The following is an 18,392-nucleotide window of genomic DNA, read 5'->3' as shown; positions in this document are numbered from 1 at the left end:
GCGTCTTAGACAAAGAAATCACAACATAAAACTAATTTAAATTAGTTTTAATTATAACATTAAAAAGTCAAGCTTACAAATGATTTCATGTTTGTAAATAAACTGGTGCATAGGTTACATTAAGTTTATGTCAGAAAATAAATATACGTAATTTTTATTTTGTATAAATGATCTACTTTAAATAGGTTTCCCAAAATATGCTTGAAATAATATATTCACAGTATTTGTGTGAAACCTATATGGATTGTAGTTAAGTATTCAGTTCATTAATGTGAAACAACCTACTTAAAAATATTCTCTTTTTCTACTGTTGAAAAAAAACATCACGTAGCACCTTATTTACAACACTACAAATGAATGCAAAATTTCACTGGCAGGAGAAGAATCATTCCAGTGTTCACCAATCCAGCTCCTGGAGATCTACCTTCCTACCAAGTTAGGTTCCAACCCTGATCGACCTGTGCGTGTTTTATTATTTTGAGATGGAGCTGAATTGGGCAGATGGCCAGAAGAAGGGTTGGTGAGCACTGGTTTAGAACTTGCTGATCTTATCAATCTCCTTTTCCTTCAGTTTGTCTTCTTTATCAGCAAAGTATGGGTTGTCCAATCCATAGAGAGGGTCTGCTCCAGCCTTCTCTATTAGGTCTGACTCAGGGTTCTGTAGAGTTAAACAAATCAGTAAATTACTTAATTACTTAAAATTTCCAAAAGTGTGTGGTCCTATATGAGATAAGATAAAATACTTCTAAAATCAGAGGGGTCACCATGTAAAATTAGTCAGAATGTTAATTTAGAACTGTGTGTGTAACATTACCATCCTCCTCCAGTCTGATAGTGTTTAAAATCAAGACGTGGCTCCTGATTTTGATTCCCTACACTGCTTTATAGAGGCCAAATGAAAAGCTTTACCTCTTCATCTTTTCCACTGCAGCCAAAGCAGATGAGATCTCTCTTACTGATCATCAGCTCTGGCCGTATCTTCTCCTGCTTACAGCCACCTAAGGAAATACAAAAAAAGGCATTTTCTCAGAACACACCCCACTATCAGTGTCACCTGTTGGAGAATATAGGAGATCTCTCTTACCTGAAATAGCGCTAATGATTAGCCCAGTGATCATGGTTATCAACGTGCCCACAGGACAGAAGTACAAATAGGACAAGGAATACCAAGAATCTGCTAGAGCTGGTCTCTCATTGCTGAAATGGAGATTGATACATGTTGAAACTGGCTGTAATAATAGCACTGACCATTTACAGTGACTATTTAGGTCACCAGTCAAGTCAAAGACAAATGTTACTGCAAAAGAATGGTTAGGATACGTTGGTTTCACTGAAATCAAATTTCAATGTTCTTTTATCAGTCAGTGCAGAAAGGGGTTACCTTTTGTCAGAGTTAAGCTTAGTGAACAACAGAGCTTTCGGCAAATGAACAGAAGTCAGAAAATATCATAGAAAGACGTAATTTTTTCTTGCCTTGGTGGTAAGGTGAGTAAGGCTGGGCTGGACCATGCTGCCGCTGTAGTGGTAATGTTTATGTCTGAGACACATCCAGCCACGCTGAGGGGAAGTGGTCTTGTCTTTATAGGTAATGGAGGGTACACCTGAGCACCAATTCCCACCCACAGTGTTATTACAAGGCCGGTGATCAAACCTGTCAGACCTCCCTGGAGGACACACATTGAATACTGTTCAGCTGTACTCCATTCATGTCAGAGTCATCGAGTCAGTGTGATCATAGCTATGATCTGTGTATGGTTTAACCCCTTAGACCCTCTGTTTCAAAATTGTATCAAAAGTCCACGCACAGATTGTATCACAGCATCACTAGTGCAAAAATTACAGTTCTGAATTTTACATGCCAAAGTCAAACAACATGTGTTTCTCATATTCAGATGCTTGCTCTGTGCTTTGGAAACATCTCCAAAGTAAGTGCTTGGCCTGTAATGTCCTAATTTCTAACATGGTTTTGAATGTTGTCTTATTCTCATTCATTTTAACATTATTCACACAATTATATTTCCACCATTACAGACAATGGGTCTTACTCCAGTCTCCGGACCAACATGGTTTCTCCTATTTCTTGCCTAAATACACCTAAACCCTTCATGATTAGGTGTTTTGGAGCAGAGAATACATTAAACTGCACAGATTTGTGCAGGCCTCCCTATTGCATACATAGCATATGTTTTACACTGCCATTTAAAACATTCATTTCATTTACTGAGTAGTCTGATTAATTATATATATATATATATATATATATATATATATATATATATATATATATATATACACATATATCTCATATATACTCAATATCAAATAAAATGATCATATTGTTTAGGGTTAGTTTCAAAATAAAAATACATTCACATTCTTGCTCGAGTTTCTGAGGGTGGAATCCAGGATTTAAGGAAGGAAATAAACAGAATAAGGTTGCCTACTACACCAGTTACTCTTACTGTGGAATTAGCGCAGCGGAAAAACATTCCCAGCAGGAAGAGGCCCAGGAGAGGTCCACTGATCATACCGAATATGGACAGGGCTGCCTGTGGGGCGGAGATGAGACGCGCATGTCATTACAATCGTCGGCCGGCAGGAGGTGCTGTTACCTCTTTAACTGAGAGGCTTTATTGGGGAGACTTCCCACTATAGTGTGGACTCTAAATGGCCTTAGCTACAGTGGGACTGAAGATATAGCAGGGTCTTTATTCTAGGCATTATTATTATTATTATCGAAAATAAAACGTTTTAAAAATGTACCTGCAGTACACTCCCCATCAAGGAAGCAACGGCTGCCATAGCAATGCACACAGCCCCAAAGAACACACCTATAAAAGAAACAGACGCGTTTTAAAACATGATCAACAGGATAAAAGCGTTTTAAAAGACTCTCATTTAGCCCTTGCTTTGGTGATAAAGTGAATGCTAAAATGATAAAGATCTTGCCAGTGAAATAAACATGACTGATGATGAGACTCATACGCATGCGCGACGCCAGCCGTCTCGGTTCTGTCCTGAGTAAATGGGGAAGTTAACCTGAGGAAAATGCTGCTCACAGTAACTCCAGGCTGTAAACCCGGAACAGAAGTTGTAAACTTATGCCGCCAAGATAGCGTTTGTTTTCCGTGTTTTCCACGGTAAATTCGCTAGTAAATGAAAACACGTGCTTTGTGTTTACACCTGAGCAGAAGTGAGCTGCAGAGAAGAGGAGAGAGTATTATGGCTGTAAGGTGACGGTGGGGTAAATCCAAGCCTAGACACGCTCTCCCCTCCTCGATATTATTGCCCTTGTTCGATATCCCTCCAGGTTCTTATTTATTTGCTTATTAATATAATTATTAATAATTTTTCGGTGTATTCTGGATTTAGGTGTTCAGCGTGATTCAACAGAGACGCTCCACTGCACCTTACATACAGCTACAATGCACCAGGTGGCGCTCTAGTTAAGGCCAACTGAAGTCCAATTTTTTACCCGTTTACTGGAGTTACATTTATTATTATGACCTTTTTTAATAAACACAACATACCTTTTAACAGATGGCCTAGTGTGTTTTGTATTTTCTTACAGTCACAAGTATTTGAAACTAACGTTCAGCCCAGCACTTTTCACAGGGATCTCAAAGCTAGCAGGTAGGATCTTAAAAGTGATACTATACAAACACTACCTTTGGATTCATGTATATTATGAGTTATGGACACATTCATAAATTGCGATTATGCCTTAAATATTCACTAAAATGTTACACCTCATGACTATGTTTGTTATTAAAGCATTAATGCTGGACATGCAAGCAAATCAGTGACTAAATAAAGGACATGAAGCTTCTGTGCAAAAGACAAGACTAGCTGCCTACTTTTAAACACATCATAATTACTATGACTTCAGGAACCTCTCACTTTGAGGATCTTACGGATGCCATGTCTAAAATAAGCTGTGGACATGTTAATGAAGTGCTTTAGTGCTTTAAATATTAATAAACATGTGTTGTATGGTGTATGGATATGTTTATTATGCATTAGGAGTTAATATAATGCCTTATGAATAATATAATAATAATATAAAAAAATATATCAATATCAATAAAGTAATTCTGTCAGGGGCAAACTCTAGAATGTGTCATTTTACTTAATTAGCTCTAACACTGCTTATATGCTCTTGGGGTATAATATCATACATCTTTCAATAGCAACATATTCCCATATAAATAACATAATAATCTATTAATTCTGTGACTTTATTACAATACATTAATAGCATTTCTATTGCATTATGTTGACTATGCATTTTTATTATATTTAGCCACAAAAGTGTGATGACTACTGGCAACAGTAAAGTACCTTTATAGCACATGTGAATGTGTACATAAGGCAATGCTCTCTAGCAAATGCTATTTGGGTTTGCAGTGTTACTGTTCACTGCCCTGAGCCTAATTAATGCTAGATCTGTACTGTCCTCCGTTCTGGTAATGTTTAAGAACAATGCATGGAATTCGGTCTGTGAGAGCTAGTTGTACTGAAACTCACTCAAGCCCATGTTAATCCAGGACGCCTGTTTGTCAGTCATAGTGGGCCATACAGGCTTCACAAAGTCCTCCACTGTGACGGCCACTAGAGCATTAATGCTGGATGACACCGTACTGAGACACAAAAGCAAATCAGTGAATCAGTGACCAAACAAAGGACAATCGGTCAGCTTTTATGCAAGTCTAAATATATGATCATTACTTCATGGAATGGGTACAGAATTCACTGCTCACCTCAAAGTCCCGCTGTATGCAGCTGCTACAAACAAACCTGGGACTCCTGGGTATTCTGCTAGGATGTCCATTACCAAGTATGGAAGGAGCTGTATTCACATGCACAAACTGGGTTACTTTATCAGGAAAAAAAACTACAACAATATGGTTACCATTGAAGTGCAGTGAGCTTCACCTGGTCTGAAGATGCCACATCTTTGTTATTAAGAGGATCACAATTTTTGTAGACTGAGTACATGGTGAGGCCACACATCATGGCCAAACTCACAGTAACCCACAGGCCCACCATATTGACATACAGAGACCTCCATAAGGAAATAAAGAGCGGATCGTAAGTTGTTATGTGAGATATGATTTTTCGGGGTAAACGGAATATAGATTAGTTGCTTTAACTACACACTCACATTTTGGCATGAGTCATAGTGCGGCAGGAGATATAGCGCTGCACTTGTGATTGGTTAATGGCGTACATTGACGCCCACATCAAACTGCCCCCAACAACAATGGTCCAAAAAGTGTGACGCCTCAAAGGATCTGCATCAAAACTGGAGAGAAATTTGATAAATTGATAATTAGACATTATTAGTAATAAAGCATGTTATGACATCTGAAACATTGTCTGTATTGGACCTTTTCTATTGGTCAGTTCATTTTGAAATGTTTACATAATGTAAATGGCAGCTGGTCCTTCCCCTATAAAGTTGCCATTTGGAGATTAGTGGTTAGTATTAGTGTGTGTTGCACTGGTACGTTTGGATCAGACAGCAGTGCTGCTGGAGTTTTAAATCACTGAGAATACTCTACCAACCAGAAATATCCAGCCAACAGCTTCCTGTGGGCAGCATCCAGTGGCCTTTGATAAAGGACTAGAGGATGACCACCACAAACTGTTCAGCAACAGATAAGCTTCTGTCTCTGACTCTGAAAGAATGTTCTTCTTGAGACAGCTCAAGAAATTCAACCTGCCACAGACCCTGATGATCCAGTTCTACACAGCGATCATCGAGTCCATTCTCACAGCCTCCATAACTATCTGGTTTGGTTCCTCCACCTCACAAGAAAGAACCAAACTCCAGCGCATCATCAGGACAGCAGAGAGGATCATTGGATGTAACCTGCCATCACTTCAGCAGATCTACACCAGCAGGGTGAGGAAGCGGGCTGGCAAGATTACATCTGACCCCTCACATCCTGGACACCTCCTCTTCCAGACACTCCCCTCTGGTAGAAGACTGCGATCCATCAAAACCAGCACAACATGCCATGCTAACAGCTTCTTCCCCAGAGCTGTAGCGCTCCTCAATCACAGTGGACACCTCCCACTGTAAACCTCAAAACATACAACTGAACTGTACCAAACTGGACTGAACAGCTATTTTGCACTCTGCCTATTTGCACTATGACTATTTGCACACCTGTACAGATGTTCTTTTCTGTAAATATATTTTCAGCTCTTTATTACCTTTAGTACTTTTTACTTTTTTAATTTATCCCCTACCCTATTTATTGTTTAGTGTCTTTTTCCTTTAGTTTAAGACTGTGTTCTGTGTTTTTTTGTTACTTGTCATACGTGTTGCTCTCACCAAGACAAATTCCTTGTATGTGTAACATACTTGGTGAAATAAAGAGATTCTGATTCTGACATCTACAAGGTGGACCATCTAGGTAGGAGTGTCTAATAGTGCACAGTGAGTGGATACAGTGTTTCAACACTCCAGCAGCACTGCTGTGTCTGATTCACTTGTACCAGTGTAACATACACTAACACACCACCAGCATGTCAGTGTCACTGCACTGCTGAGAATATATGCAGAGAAAAAATTGGACTACAGTGTGTAGTCATAGAACTACAGAGTGCTGTACGGTAATTGGAGCCTATAGTAGCTATAGTAGCAAAACAACCTTAGTAATGTGACATTTAGGCTGAGTTAGTTTCCTCAGTCAGCATATCTCAAATCAGTGACTTACTCAAATGTGTTTAGGCGGTCACCGTTGTAGCTATCTTCCCAGATTTTTCCTAAGCCTCCTTGAAGAATGGCCCCGCGAGTGATGACTGCCACAAACCCACTCAGCATAATGACCATCTGGAACACATCTGTCCATATCACTGCCTTCAAGCCTCCCTGTGAGGAAGAGCACAAAGCTAAGTAATTCTCAAAGCATATGCTGTCCATTCACAGCTTTCTTGTACTGTACTGCTTCAGGATCTATTTCAGTCCAGTCAATTCAAGGAATAAAAATGATTTATTGATCAGAAATGTTTACATAGAAATAGTAGCATGCATAGTGTTCTGGATTGAACTGCAGTCAAACTGGAAGTAAATAAAAATGTGAAAAGTTGTTGCTGACCAGGGTGCAATAGATGATGCAGACAGTGCCTGTGGCCACCAGCACTCCCCAAAGGTCCAGACCAGTGACTGCAATGCAAACATAGAGTAAAGAGGTAATTTCTAATGCATGCTTTACAATTTCATTCATGAATATAATAGACATGTGTCTAAATTACTATATTCGTCTTTGTGAAACAGGTTTTGTATCTATGTATAGGCCTATTACAAATACTATTCATGTAGATAATCACTTTTGATTAAGTATCATTACTGATAGCCTCAGTTTAAAAAGTGTGTTAAAAGTCAAGCCAGCTAATAATGATAAAGTAACTGATTATACAGAACAGTTTAGTGAAAGGTTCTCCTGTATCACATTTTGTATCTCTCTCAGTTTGTTCCATCTTTCAGCTACAAGTATTGTGTAAGATGTTTAGTCTGTGTCCTTTTTTAACTGTTTATTCCTGTCTACAGGTAAGGACTTCACCTATCACATGGGTTGAGGCCTTCCTATTCTCAGACTCCTGACCATGGAGGGCTGTGGTGTTGATAAGATTTGAACTTATGATCTCTTGACGAGCAGGGAGTTAGACAGTTGCATCACTCTAGAGCTGTGAAACCATGTACATTTCTGTGTCCAGGAAAGAACATAATTGTACATTTACTCAGTACTGTTTTTACGTGGTGTAAGTTAACAGCTCTAGAGTGGCCCTACGGCCTAACTGCCTGTTCATCAAGTGTCAAGGTTGCTGAAGATGGCTCACACTTGTATTAGTGTGTGTTTCGCTAGTATGATCAGACACAGCAGTGCTGCTGGAGTTTTTAAGTGTCACTGCTGGACTGAGAACCAGAAATATCCAGCCAACAGCATCCTGTGGCCAGAATCCTTGACCACTGATGAAGGACTAGACTCACAAACTGTGCAGCAATAAATGAGCATTTCTCTCTGACTACGGCCCGACGGTCTAACTGCCTGTTCAAATCTCAGGAGGGCTCGGTGCTCAATTGTCAAAAGCCTCCCAATCTGGAGATATCATGTAATGGGAAAGTTCTAACCTGCAACAGATTATAAACAGTAAACAAATGAAAGGGATGAATACTGACTAAACTTCTTATGAATTATTTAATACATTTTAGCTAAAGCTCATTTACTAATGATTTTGAGGCTCAACTCAAAATCTAACTTGTGGCTAAAATAAGGCAAGTTAGCCTTAAAAAAAAGACCTGTAGTATTTTAATTTTTGTAGTGCATGAGAGTATAATTTATGAGTTATATTCTGTACATTTGACAAATTTATACATGAAAAGAAACCTGACAGTCAGGGAAGGTAACATTTAAAACAGGACGTACTTTGATTGAGGGCAAGAGCAGGGGCATATATGACCATGCCTGTGTACAAAGCCTGGTGGAGACATAACAACCATTAGATGATTAGCTGTGATCCTGTGTGCTCTTAATTTATGACTATATACATTGCCCTGTAGCTTGATAACAGTGCATCAGCTAATTAAATGACGTCAAAACAAGGTACACAAATGGATTCTTTTTTTTGCCACTTATACATAATTATATAAAGATCTTGTGCCAGAAACACAAGGATTAACAATGTATTACTATATTAGTTATAAATTACATTAAAACTCAACTTACTGTCTGAGAAATGTACATGGTTGTTCCTATCACTCGGATGAGTTTATTGAAACGCATCTCCAAGTACTGCAGAACAAAATGTTAAAAAATTCATGTGTGACATAAAACAATATATAAAAAGTAAACAAAAGTTTATTGTTATATTTAATTTTTCCACCAGAGAACAGTGTGATAATAAGATCATTTCCAGCTTAAATGTTGTACACAGAACCTATTTTAATCCAAACTATAAATAACCTCATGGACTATGAATAGTCTACTATCACAAACTGTTTGTTTTCATATTGATTTCTTTTAGTATGGAAAGACCTTAGATTACTTCTACAGTGGTAACCCAGCTTAACCGGTACAAAACATCCAGCACAAATCAATCAAAATGGGATGCTGTCTGGTCTAAAGAGCAATCCAGAGGCTGTGATTACACAATTTGATTCTAGCATATGAAACAGGCTTAACGCTGTCACATAATACTGTAGAATCAGACTTATAATATTGTCTTAGTAAAATCCCAGAAGGATTTACACAGTATATTTTTACCAATTGATTTCCTTGCAAATGGCTAACTCTCATAAAAGTGTCACTGACAAATCAGTGGAGCTTGTGACCCTATTATTGACCTTTTTTTAGCCTTTTAGGGACTTCCCCGATTATCTGATGGCTCTTTCCTATCCTCATCCACCCCAACCCGGATAGCTCTCTTACCTCATATGTACTGGTGATGCCCAGACGATAGAACAGGGGCACAAAAATCTCAGCGCTGATGGTGGACATTATGGAATAAGAGAAGGCAAAGAGCCAGAATGGTGTGCCGTACAAGTAGGCCTCTGCCGGGGTGCCAATCACTGTTATCCCTGACATGAAGCTCGCCGTGAGTGACATCGCAACTGGCACTGCGGTCATCTGACGACCCCCAAGCAAAAACTCATCACTGCTGTTCTTTTTACGCCCCCGGATGGCTTGAAACAGCCCAATGCCGGCTGCCAACAGGACGATCCCAACAAACACCACATAGTCCCAGACTGAAAATGTAGCCACTGCACCTCCAGTGCCAGCCATGATTTGTTCCAACAGAGCAAGTGTAACCTTTCAAACACAGTTACCTTCTAGACAATCTACCACTAGCGCTGCTAGTAAATCTACCACTAATGTTACGCTTCTCTTTTTTTAGCTTTCTGTCAAGCAGTCAGGCCCTCAGAAGAGTCAGCTTCAGGTAAATCACAGATAGTCCTTTTAACAAAGCCTGCTGCTACAAAAAGACATCCTCATACTGTTCCATAGATTTCAGGTGGTATTCCAGAAAGTTGCGCTCCCAAAGGCAGAAATGGTGGGTAAATGTATCTATTGTTGTTCCACGTGTTGAAGAAGTGGAAAGAACCTGCCAGGAGCTGATAGCAAATGGAATGCTCTGTTGTCTTGCAGCAAGACCACAAAGAAACCTTAGTTAATGATCTCTCAAGGGGGAGATATCCCATCATATGCTGCTCTGCTAGAGAGCCTTTATAACCAGGTTCATAAAGTGGGCTTGGCTCAGTTGGGTGTTGGAGAGTGTCAGTGGAGTGCTCAGCAGAATGTTCATAAGACAAAATATTTTGTGCGAGGAGATGTGTCAGAGTGCCGGTTCTGAGATTACTTAGTTACAAAAAAGCCAACTCAAATGTTGTGTTCTCTGCTACTCGTTTGATCCGAGAATTAATGAGAACATCACGGTCAACCACAAAAAACACAAAGTGGTGTTTATAAGGTACTCCTCCAGATCTTGTCTGCAGAATAATAAAGGCATTCTTAAGAAGCTCTAAATGTGACTGTGACGCACGTCAATGACTAGATAACATTTTCATAACATACTCCCGTAAACCTCACTCCCCTGAAGGTTGGAACAGTTGTGTGACTAATGATTAATTCTATACTGTAAACCCTGATGAGCTGGGTTTAAACCATACTTCGTATACCACTTTGTTTCAGTTTGTAATTAATTAATAAATTAAATGCTTGATTGATAGTTGTAAGGCTACTGAATGGAACAATCCTCCCACCATTGAAAGATCGCCAGTTCGATCCCTACTAGGCCCTCCAAACTAGGCCCTCCCTCTCCCCCTATTGCTCATTGCGAGCAATGAGCAGTTCGTGTTTTTATCCAAGTGCGTTGAGCTGCCCAATGATGTGGATTTAGCAGCAGTTTGAAGAGATGCAGTGGCACTTCATGTGACTCGGAAAAAACACATGCTAGCCTTTATCCTTCCAGCACTGGGGCATCGTGTGATAGGGGGAGTCCCAGCTACTGGGAGTAATTCAAATTAACTTGAGTTAAAAAATAGGTTAAAAATTAAATGAATAGACAAAAATGAAACAAAATTCACACAAATGTCACATAGCTATATAACATGGTTCTTTATAAAGCCAAAAGTGATTCTTCTATGGCATTGCTCACAGAAACATTTGAAGCACCTTTAGAAGTGTAATGTGCAAAAAAATTTCAACTCTCTTTCTGAGGTGGTACCTTCAAGGCTACATCTTCAGTGCCTGTACTTGACCAACACAGTGAAACCATTGTGTTATATTGTTATTGTTTGTGTGTCTGTTGGTTTGAATTACATGATCTCTGTCCAGGTTGTTTTGGATAAAGGGCATAGGAAGGTACAAATGTGCACCTTTGCCCCAGGGGGAAGGTACAATATTGGGCTTTTGAAACTATGTTGCATGTATGATTGGAGATTTACATTGTTTGTACTTTCAGGCCCAAAATGTACCTGCCTGGTACATGGTCAGGCTATTAACTAATAACTCATTTAGACTTGTTACTTAGTTGCCCACCAACTGTGGTTTCTAGATTTCTCAGAAAATAAGCGTTTCCTGGGTTTCACTCCGTTATGTTAACGTTTCTTGCACCTTTGAGTAAATCAGAAACACTGAGAAGTATTCCAGGCAGTTAAAACCTGACACACACGTCAGGGAAGAAGATAAGAGTGAACAATCATTACCTTTCTGTAAAAACAGACCCGGTGGGTGGTATAGATTAAAACAGCCATAAAAGCGCCCTACCAAGACCAGTAGACTGCACAGTGAAAACTGTGTGATATCAGTGTGTTCATACAAGGTTAGTTATTAAGATGTTAGTCGTCCAAAACCTGTGATAATGTCAGCCGCTCCAAAAGGAAACAGTAGACAGATTGGTTCAGTCACTCGTTATCAATGCTTTGGAGAGTGTTTTTAACCTCTTAACACTCTCTCAAGGCTTATCACACTCTAAGACATATTACTCAGTAACTACAGGGACGTCTGTACAAACTGGTTGGGCTGTTCTTTGGTAATAGAAGGGTTAAGTGTCATTAATTCATGCTCTTATCAGGCACTACTTGATAAGACTAAAGTGAACATATGTCTTTTTTTTATCACTGGTCTTTCAATAGAATTTGATATTGGAATTTGTACAATGACTGTTGCTCAAACACTAATGCAATGCCAGATCCAAAGATGCCAAAATACATTAACAAGACTGGACAGTTAAACAGTTACAAGGTTTTTTTTTTCAAGAAGAATGTGGAGACAGCCTTTAAGCTGCCAAACAAAGTTTTGTGATGCACACTGCAAGTAATCACTGTTCTAATTCGTAAACTAATATAATGGCTAAAAGAACTGCAACAAGACTGCTGGACTGTGTCGTGTTTCTTGGATAGGTATATATTTCACTCTTTATGACTAAATTGTTGTGTAATTGCCGCACCGCCACATTCTGATCAGATAATTACAAAGTGCAATGTTGGTGCTAGAATTTTACATTTGCCATAAAAGTATGTTATAAAAGTACATCACCCATTTCCCGAGTGTTAACTGATGTAAAACGGGCAGTAAATGCTGGTCATGGCCCTCATAGTGGGGCAGATCTGAGATAATTTTTTTATTGCGCAAACTCTAGACTAGAGCAGGAGTCACATTTAATATGCGCATAACCAGTTCCAGCTGGTCCTTTAGCATGGCCTAGTGGCGTGTACAGTGAAAGTGCAGCTGATTGAGGTCACAGGCAGCACTTGAATATGGTGATGCTGAGATTGTTGATAAAAAAACAGTGGTTAAATGGGATTAGAGGGGTCTGTATAAGAGACGATCCTTCTGAGCATCAGCAGGCATCTGGCTGCCCAGGTTAACCAGGTAGGGCAAAGAGCTCTGTGTTGTGTCTGATGAAAGCACATTGCTTTGTGTTATTGTGTTGCAACTCTCTCCGTTTCTTTGGAAAACTTCAGCTACAACTAAATGTTGGGTGAACATTGTGTGATCAGTGGATCAATAGGAATATAGAACATTATGTGCAAAATCTTAATTTGAAAAAAAAGCTTTTTTACAGCGCAAATCGGCTGGTATTTATATTGTCCACATGTAGAATTAGTATAAGCAGCTAAAGGCTCCACAAAAGGCACGTGATGTACTATTTTGCAGCAATAATCCTAAACCTGTCTAAAAAATGTCTGTTTCATTCCAGGTCTGCACAAACTGTGGAGTTCTGATAACCTGCCAGTGTCATAATGTCTGCTGCTGTGTTGGTGGCTGGTATACTAGGCCTTCTGATGAAGACAGCCATGCCAATGTGCATTCCTACTGAATACACTCTGTACGTTGATAAGCAAGAGTGCGACTACTGCGTAGCAGTCAACACCACCATTTGCATGGGCTTCTGTTTTTCCAGGGTAAGAGGCCTGCTTAGAGTGAGAAAGAAAGAGAGAGCGAGAGAGAAGGCGAAAGAGAGAGAGTGAGAAAGATCGAGCTAGGCATGCCTGCAGTGCAAAAATAGCTTATCTGTCAGAAGTGGGTTTTTCTTACTCGAGCACAAGTCAGCATGAGAAGGTTTCTGAAAGTCACAGTTCAGAGAAAGATAACCTTTTTCTAGCAGCTGCTTCGAAGAATCTGATAGGCCGCCTACTAAACCAAGGAAATGTGAACTGAACGAATTTAACCCCTAGATATCTGGAAGTTACTGCCACTGTGCTTTTTCATGTAAATGCGTAATACATTTTGAAATACGTCATTGCATATAATGTTCATGTATATTAGATTTACATTCTGTATTGTCAGCTAATTGTACAGCTAATTTAATGTTGCACCATGAATTATTTATGACCTATAATAACTACAAATTTGTCATGTGACTTTCATTCTTTATTTTACTTCAAATGCACAAATTTGTCCCTCTTTTACATGTTATGTAACCCTCAGGACAGTAACATGAAGGAGTTGCTGGGGCCTCGCTTTCTGATACAGCGAAGCTGTACTTATCAGAAGGTGGAGTACCGCACAGCTGTTCTCCCCGGCTGCCCCCCACACGTCGATCCTCACTTCACCTACCCTGTGGCTCTTAGCTGCCACTGCAGCATGTGCAACACACGCAGCGACGAATGTTCTCACAAAGGCAACAGTGCTAGAGCTAAATGCTCCAAACCAATCAGGCATTGGTACCCCGATCCTGTGGAGAATGACCTTATCCAGCCTGACTGGCTTCAGCTGTTTGAGTAAGACTTTTTTAACACAGCTGGTGGAAAAATAATTCTGTCAGACTGGACACCTAAAGTATTGGATTTGTGTTATTGACCTGATCTGTACACATGGTAGTAAAGGCCGTACATATAGTACAATCCAGTCTGGCTGGTTTCAGTTCAGCCTTGCTGGCTCCAGCTGTTTGAGTTACAATTTGTTTTTAACACAGATGGTGGGAAATTATGAGAAAGTGTTATTGGACTTGTGATTTTGACCTGATCTGTACATGTTATGAAGGCCATACATGTAATAAAAACATGCCTCACTGTAGTCTAGTAGAGTGGTGGTGTTTTGTTGGGTCTTTGTGTGAAGCCCATGACATAATGTACGGCCTGTGATTGTCATTAGTGTGGTCGTCCTGACAACCCTGGCAGATGTTTGCTAGGGCCGGAAGCTTCCAGAGAGCGTGAGTCAATGTCCCCGGATCATTCCGTCCTCCATGTACTCTGTTTTACATAGGGGCGGAACAACAGACACATGACATAGATGCTTCAATCAGATACTGATTCAGCAAAAGCGCAACCGGGACAAGGTTGCCTCTGAAAACTTGTTAATTCATCCTGGTATGTGATACAACATGCCTAACCTGAAAACTTCCAGAATGTGTAGTGGTCTCTTTAAAAGGGAGCTCTTTAGGGGAAAAGGCACTACCCAGCTAGCAGAAAACATTAGTAATGTTCAACAGTGTTTTTTCAAGGTTCCAGGATAGCCTGTAATGTAGAAATAATGTTTTATGAACGTTTTAAAAACTGAAGTTTGCATCACAACGGTATGAAAACGTTTCTCACACAACATTCCCAGTTAGAAAACCAACATTTTGGAAACATCTGAAGTAACTTTCCAAAAACTAAAAATGCAATAAATAAAATACAATACAATAAAAACATTGATAATATGGATACATCACACTTTAAAAATATTTAATGAATGTGTCATAAAACATTTTCCAGTGGAATAAGGCGCTGTTACTATGACCAGAGAATCACAAGTCCTAGTCCTAGTTTTTATGTTCTTCTGGGCGTGCCGTTTCGATTATGTTACATCTACAATCACAAAGTACTGTACTTGAAAAACACCCTTTAAAAAGGTCATACAAAATGTTCTTTGAGTGATACCACAGAAGAACACCTGACCACGCCTGAAAGAGCTGGAACTGGGAGGAGAACTCCAAAGGCTTTTCGGCTGGAGTTCAAGGCAGCTTGGAGGTAGATGCATGAAGCCAAGCCCCCAAACCCAACCCCACCCCACCTCTCTGTGACTAAGGTGATTGTGGAGAAGAAGGAAGGAGATAGGGTGAAGGTAGGTGCAAAGTTGTTCATCACAAATGTAAGGTGAGAGTGTAGGGTATATATGTGGGTTGAAGTGGTCCTTTTCCAAAAACTAGCTATGATGTCATAACTCCCCTTTTTGTTCCATAAAGAACCATGTTTATAATTTAAAGGTTTTCTTCTTTTTTCTTTCTTTTTCTTTTTTTTTTATCAAATACTTTGATATTAAAAATAGTGCTTTATGGAACCAAATGAGGTTCTTATATGGCATCTCTTAAATTACTGTAGAGTATGGTATATGATTATTCAATTAAAACAAATGTTGATATAAAAATAAAGAAGCTCAAACCAGTTTGGACGAGCAAAAATAAAAAAATAAATTGTTAATTTTTTTTACATGGTTCGAGGTTTCAGAATTGATATAAGCCATGAAATCTATTTTTATTGTACTATACAGAACCATTTTTCTTATGATTGTACTGGAATGCAGAATTATGGATTTATGAGTACTGAGGGATCCAACTATATTTTTTGAAGGACAATTGTGATGAATGATTTACTAATATCACTCACGAGTTTCATAACAACAAATATGTCAAAGAGGGATATTATTTTTTTGTGTGTGTGAAGATGAGCTAATGTGACCAGGAACCACCATCAGGAAATGTGTCTATTTGCCAGAAATGAACAGCTGTTGTTTATTTTTATACCACCGACTCACTGTCTTGCAGAATGTCATTCATCTGCTGTTCCTCAGGTCACGCTAACGTGCATTCGTAAATATGTGTCATATGTGTGGGTGGGTGTGTTTTGTCCATTACCATGTACTGACTCACAGAGTGTCACAGAGTGGTAGGTATAGCAACAGGGTCACATGCTACAAGGTCAAAAAAGGGTGAAGGGCAGATAAAACAGGACAGGAGAGTGGAATAGAGCCCCGCCCTTCTCTGTGAGTGATGGGTGGGGATGTGTCACCATCACAACAGCCCCCTCCCCCCTCTGCTTGTCCTCCTAGAAACTGGAGGCAAACCACCCTAAACATAATTAGGTGCTATACAAAACATCAGCCACTTTGAATGCTTGGGGCATTGGGCAAGTCTACCTCGCTTCTAAAGCCTTTAGAATACTAGCTTCTGCAATGTTTAAGGCATGTCTGAGGTTAATCATATGTCCCAGCCAACATGCTCATGTGGAACATGGGCTAGGTGGATTCCAGGTGGGCATTGTGACACTGTTACTAGGACTAGGACTAGGGCTTCCTAAATGGGCCCCATCGTTACTGGCCACCTTATCCTCTCACATGGGTCCCATCTAGGCTCCATGTGCAGGGTATGACCCATGTTTAAGCCCTCCTCCCATTCACTGACCTTGGTGGGGATCCATATGTGGGGCCAACATGAAACCCGTGGACAAAACTTTCTGGTTCCCAGTTGGGCTATCCATATGGGCTACACGTGAGCATGTTATCTATTTTAAGGTTGTTTTAGATCAGGGGCCCAGTTTGGATCCCTGTTTGAGGCACAAATATAGAAAATGAACAGAATTCTGTTAGGAATCGAAAACATTACCATGCTGAACTGTTCCAGAAGTAAACGTTTAACCACTGGGAAATTGAAATTGGACTATGCCATACTGGGCATTGCTATGTCATAACTATACTGTATGTTGGAGTATTGGTGTGGATTTGTACAAGTACAAAGTGCTTTAGTATATTAGGCCTACATGCAGCCTGTGTATAAGGAAAGCAATTATCAATTTTTTATTTGTTTTGACCAGTTTAGGGATGTTATGTTGGAGTTGAAACTCAAGCACTGAAGTTAAAAATGTTTTTTTCTAGCTCAAACCCGTTTTCAGATCTTCAATACAATTTTTACTTTTTGCAATAATTCAATAGTCTATCAAAAGACTATGGCCTTTTAGTGTCATTATCTACAGTGTGCTCCTGCAGTCAATCTTCGAAGGAATATCAGTACAGTAAGGATCACAATAGCTGAATCAGTAAAGATTAAATGTTTGGTTTCTTTGAGAAAATATATCTACATATTTAACACATCTAAAACTATTCCAGATAAACCAGTTTGGAAATCTCTATGTAAGCGTTATGAACAGCCAGGTGAAAAAAGAGAAATCATAATGACAGTGCTGACAACTTGGCAAAGTTATCCCTCCTTAAAAATGCATGCTATGTTTAAGAAGCTTTGTCTTTGAGCTGTTTCCCTCAGGCAGATGCAATTCTGAAGTGCTTTTCTCTGCAGTAATAAAAATTAAGCTGGCTTTCATCCAGCCTGTTCATTATCCTATTTCTTAAACAGGCCACATACAGTAGGACATGTTTCACAGAATTGAGTATTCCCCACAGTGCACAGTCCCCCACATTAACTACAATGTGAAAGCAGGGGGCTATGCTGCTCTTTTATCATGGATGTGCTTCCAATTGTGTCTCCGAGTTTGTTTTTCTTTCCTCCCAGCCATAACTTCAGTGTTATCTTCTGCATTCACTTTAAAGAGGCAGCCATTCCTCTATAATCCACTGTCCATAACCCTGTGATCCCCCGTGCTTTGGCACAATCTGACCAATCGTATTAGACTAGCTCCCCAACAATAGCACATGGGTCTGTAGTTTGAAAGAGCCAAAGCTCTGATAACATAATAGATCAAACAGTATACTTGCTGGAATGTGACCGCTCAGCATTCTGTCAAGGGGGGGGCTGTAGGCCATGCATACCTAAACCCATGTGTCCAGTGTCCATCTGCATTTTTCAGCCACATTCCTGATGGTAAAAATGGCCAGACATGTAACACTACACAGGATTCTCAGTGGAAGCGATCCAACGTGGTGGTTGGAGTGGCAAGCACAGACCGA

The 18,392-nt window shown here is 39.7% G+C and overlaps 2 protein-coding genes across 2 annotated transcripts; one reads left to right on the top strand and one right to left on the bottom strand.

Moving 5' to 3' along the window:
• Positions 1 to 72: 72 nt before the first annotated feature.
• On the bottom strand, positions 73 to 10,158 carry slc5a8l (solute carrier family 5 member 8, like). The gene is made up of 15 exons (XM_072684664.1): positions 9,441 to 10,158; positions 8,739 to 8,804; positions 8,439 to 8,490; positions 7,110 to 7,177; positions 6,729 to 6,883; positions 5,165 to 5,305; positions 4,936 to 5,065; positions 4,761 to 4,849; positions 4,528 to 4,640; positions 2,764 to 2,831; positions 2,463 to 2,549; positions 1,474 to 1,664; positions 1,085 to 1,197; positions 910 to 998; positions 73 to 658 (listed from the first exon to the last, which is right to left on the bottom strand). The coding sequence occupies exons 1-15, from the start codon at positions 9,792 to 9,794 to the stop codon at positions 533 to 535; spliced, it is 1,842 nt and encodes a 613-aa protein (XP_072540765.1). The 5' UTR covers positions 9,795 to 10,158; the 3' UTR covers positions 73 to 532.
• Positions 10,159 to 12,810: 2,652 nt separating this feature from the next.
• tshba (thyroid stimulating hormone subunit beta a) lies at positions 12,811 to 14,496 on the top strand. Its single transcript, XM_072683137.1, has 3 exons — positions 12,811 to 12,884; positions 13,213 to 13,417; positions 13,944 to 14,496. The coding sequence occupies exons 2-3, from the start codon at positions 13,256 to 13,258 to the stop codon at positions 14,238 to 14,240; spliced, it is 459 nt and encodes a 152-aa protein (XP_072539238.1). The 5' UTR covers positions 12,811 to 12,884; positions 13,213 to 13,255; the 3' UTR covers positions 14,241 to 14,496.
• The last annotated feature ends 3,896 nt before the right edge of the window (positions 14,497 to 18,392 follow it).

The sequence above is a fragment of the Salminus brasiliensis genome, chromosome 7 (genome assembly GCF_030463535.1).
Source record: "Salminus brasiliensis chromosome 7, fSalBra1.hap2, whole genome shotgun sequence".
NCBI classification, from domain to species: Eukaryota; Metazoa; Chordata; class Actinopteri; order Characiformes; family Bryconidae; genus Salminus; species Salminus brasiliensis.
The sequence above is the reverse complement of the archived record's forward strand: the minus strand, read 5'-3'. Positions and strand labels throughout refer to the sequence as shown.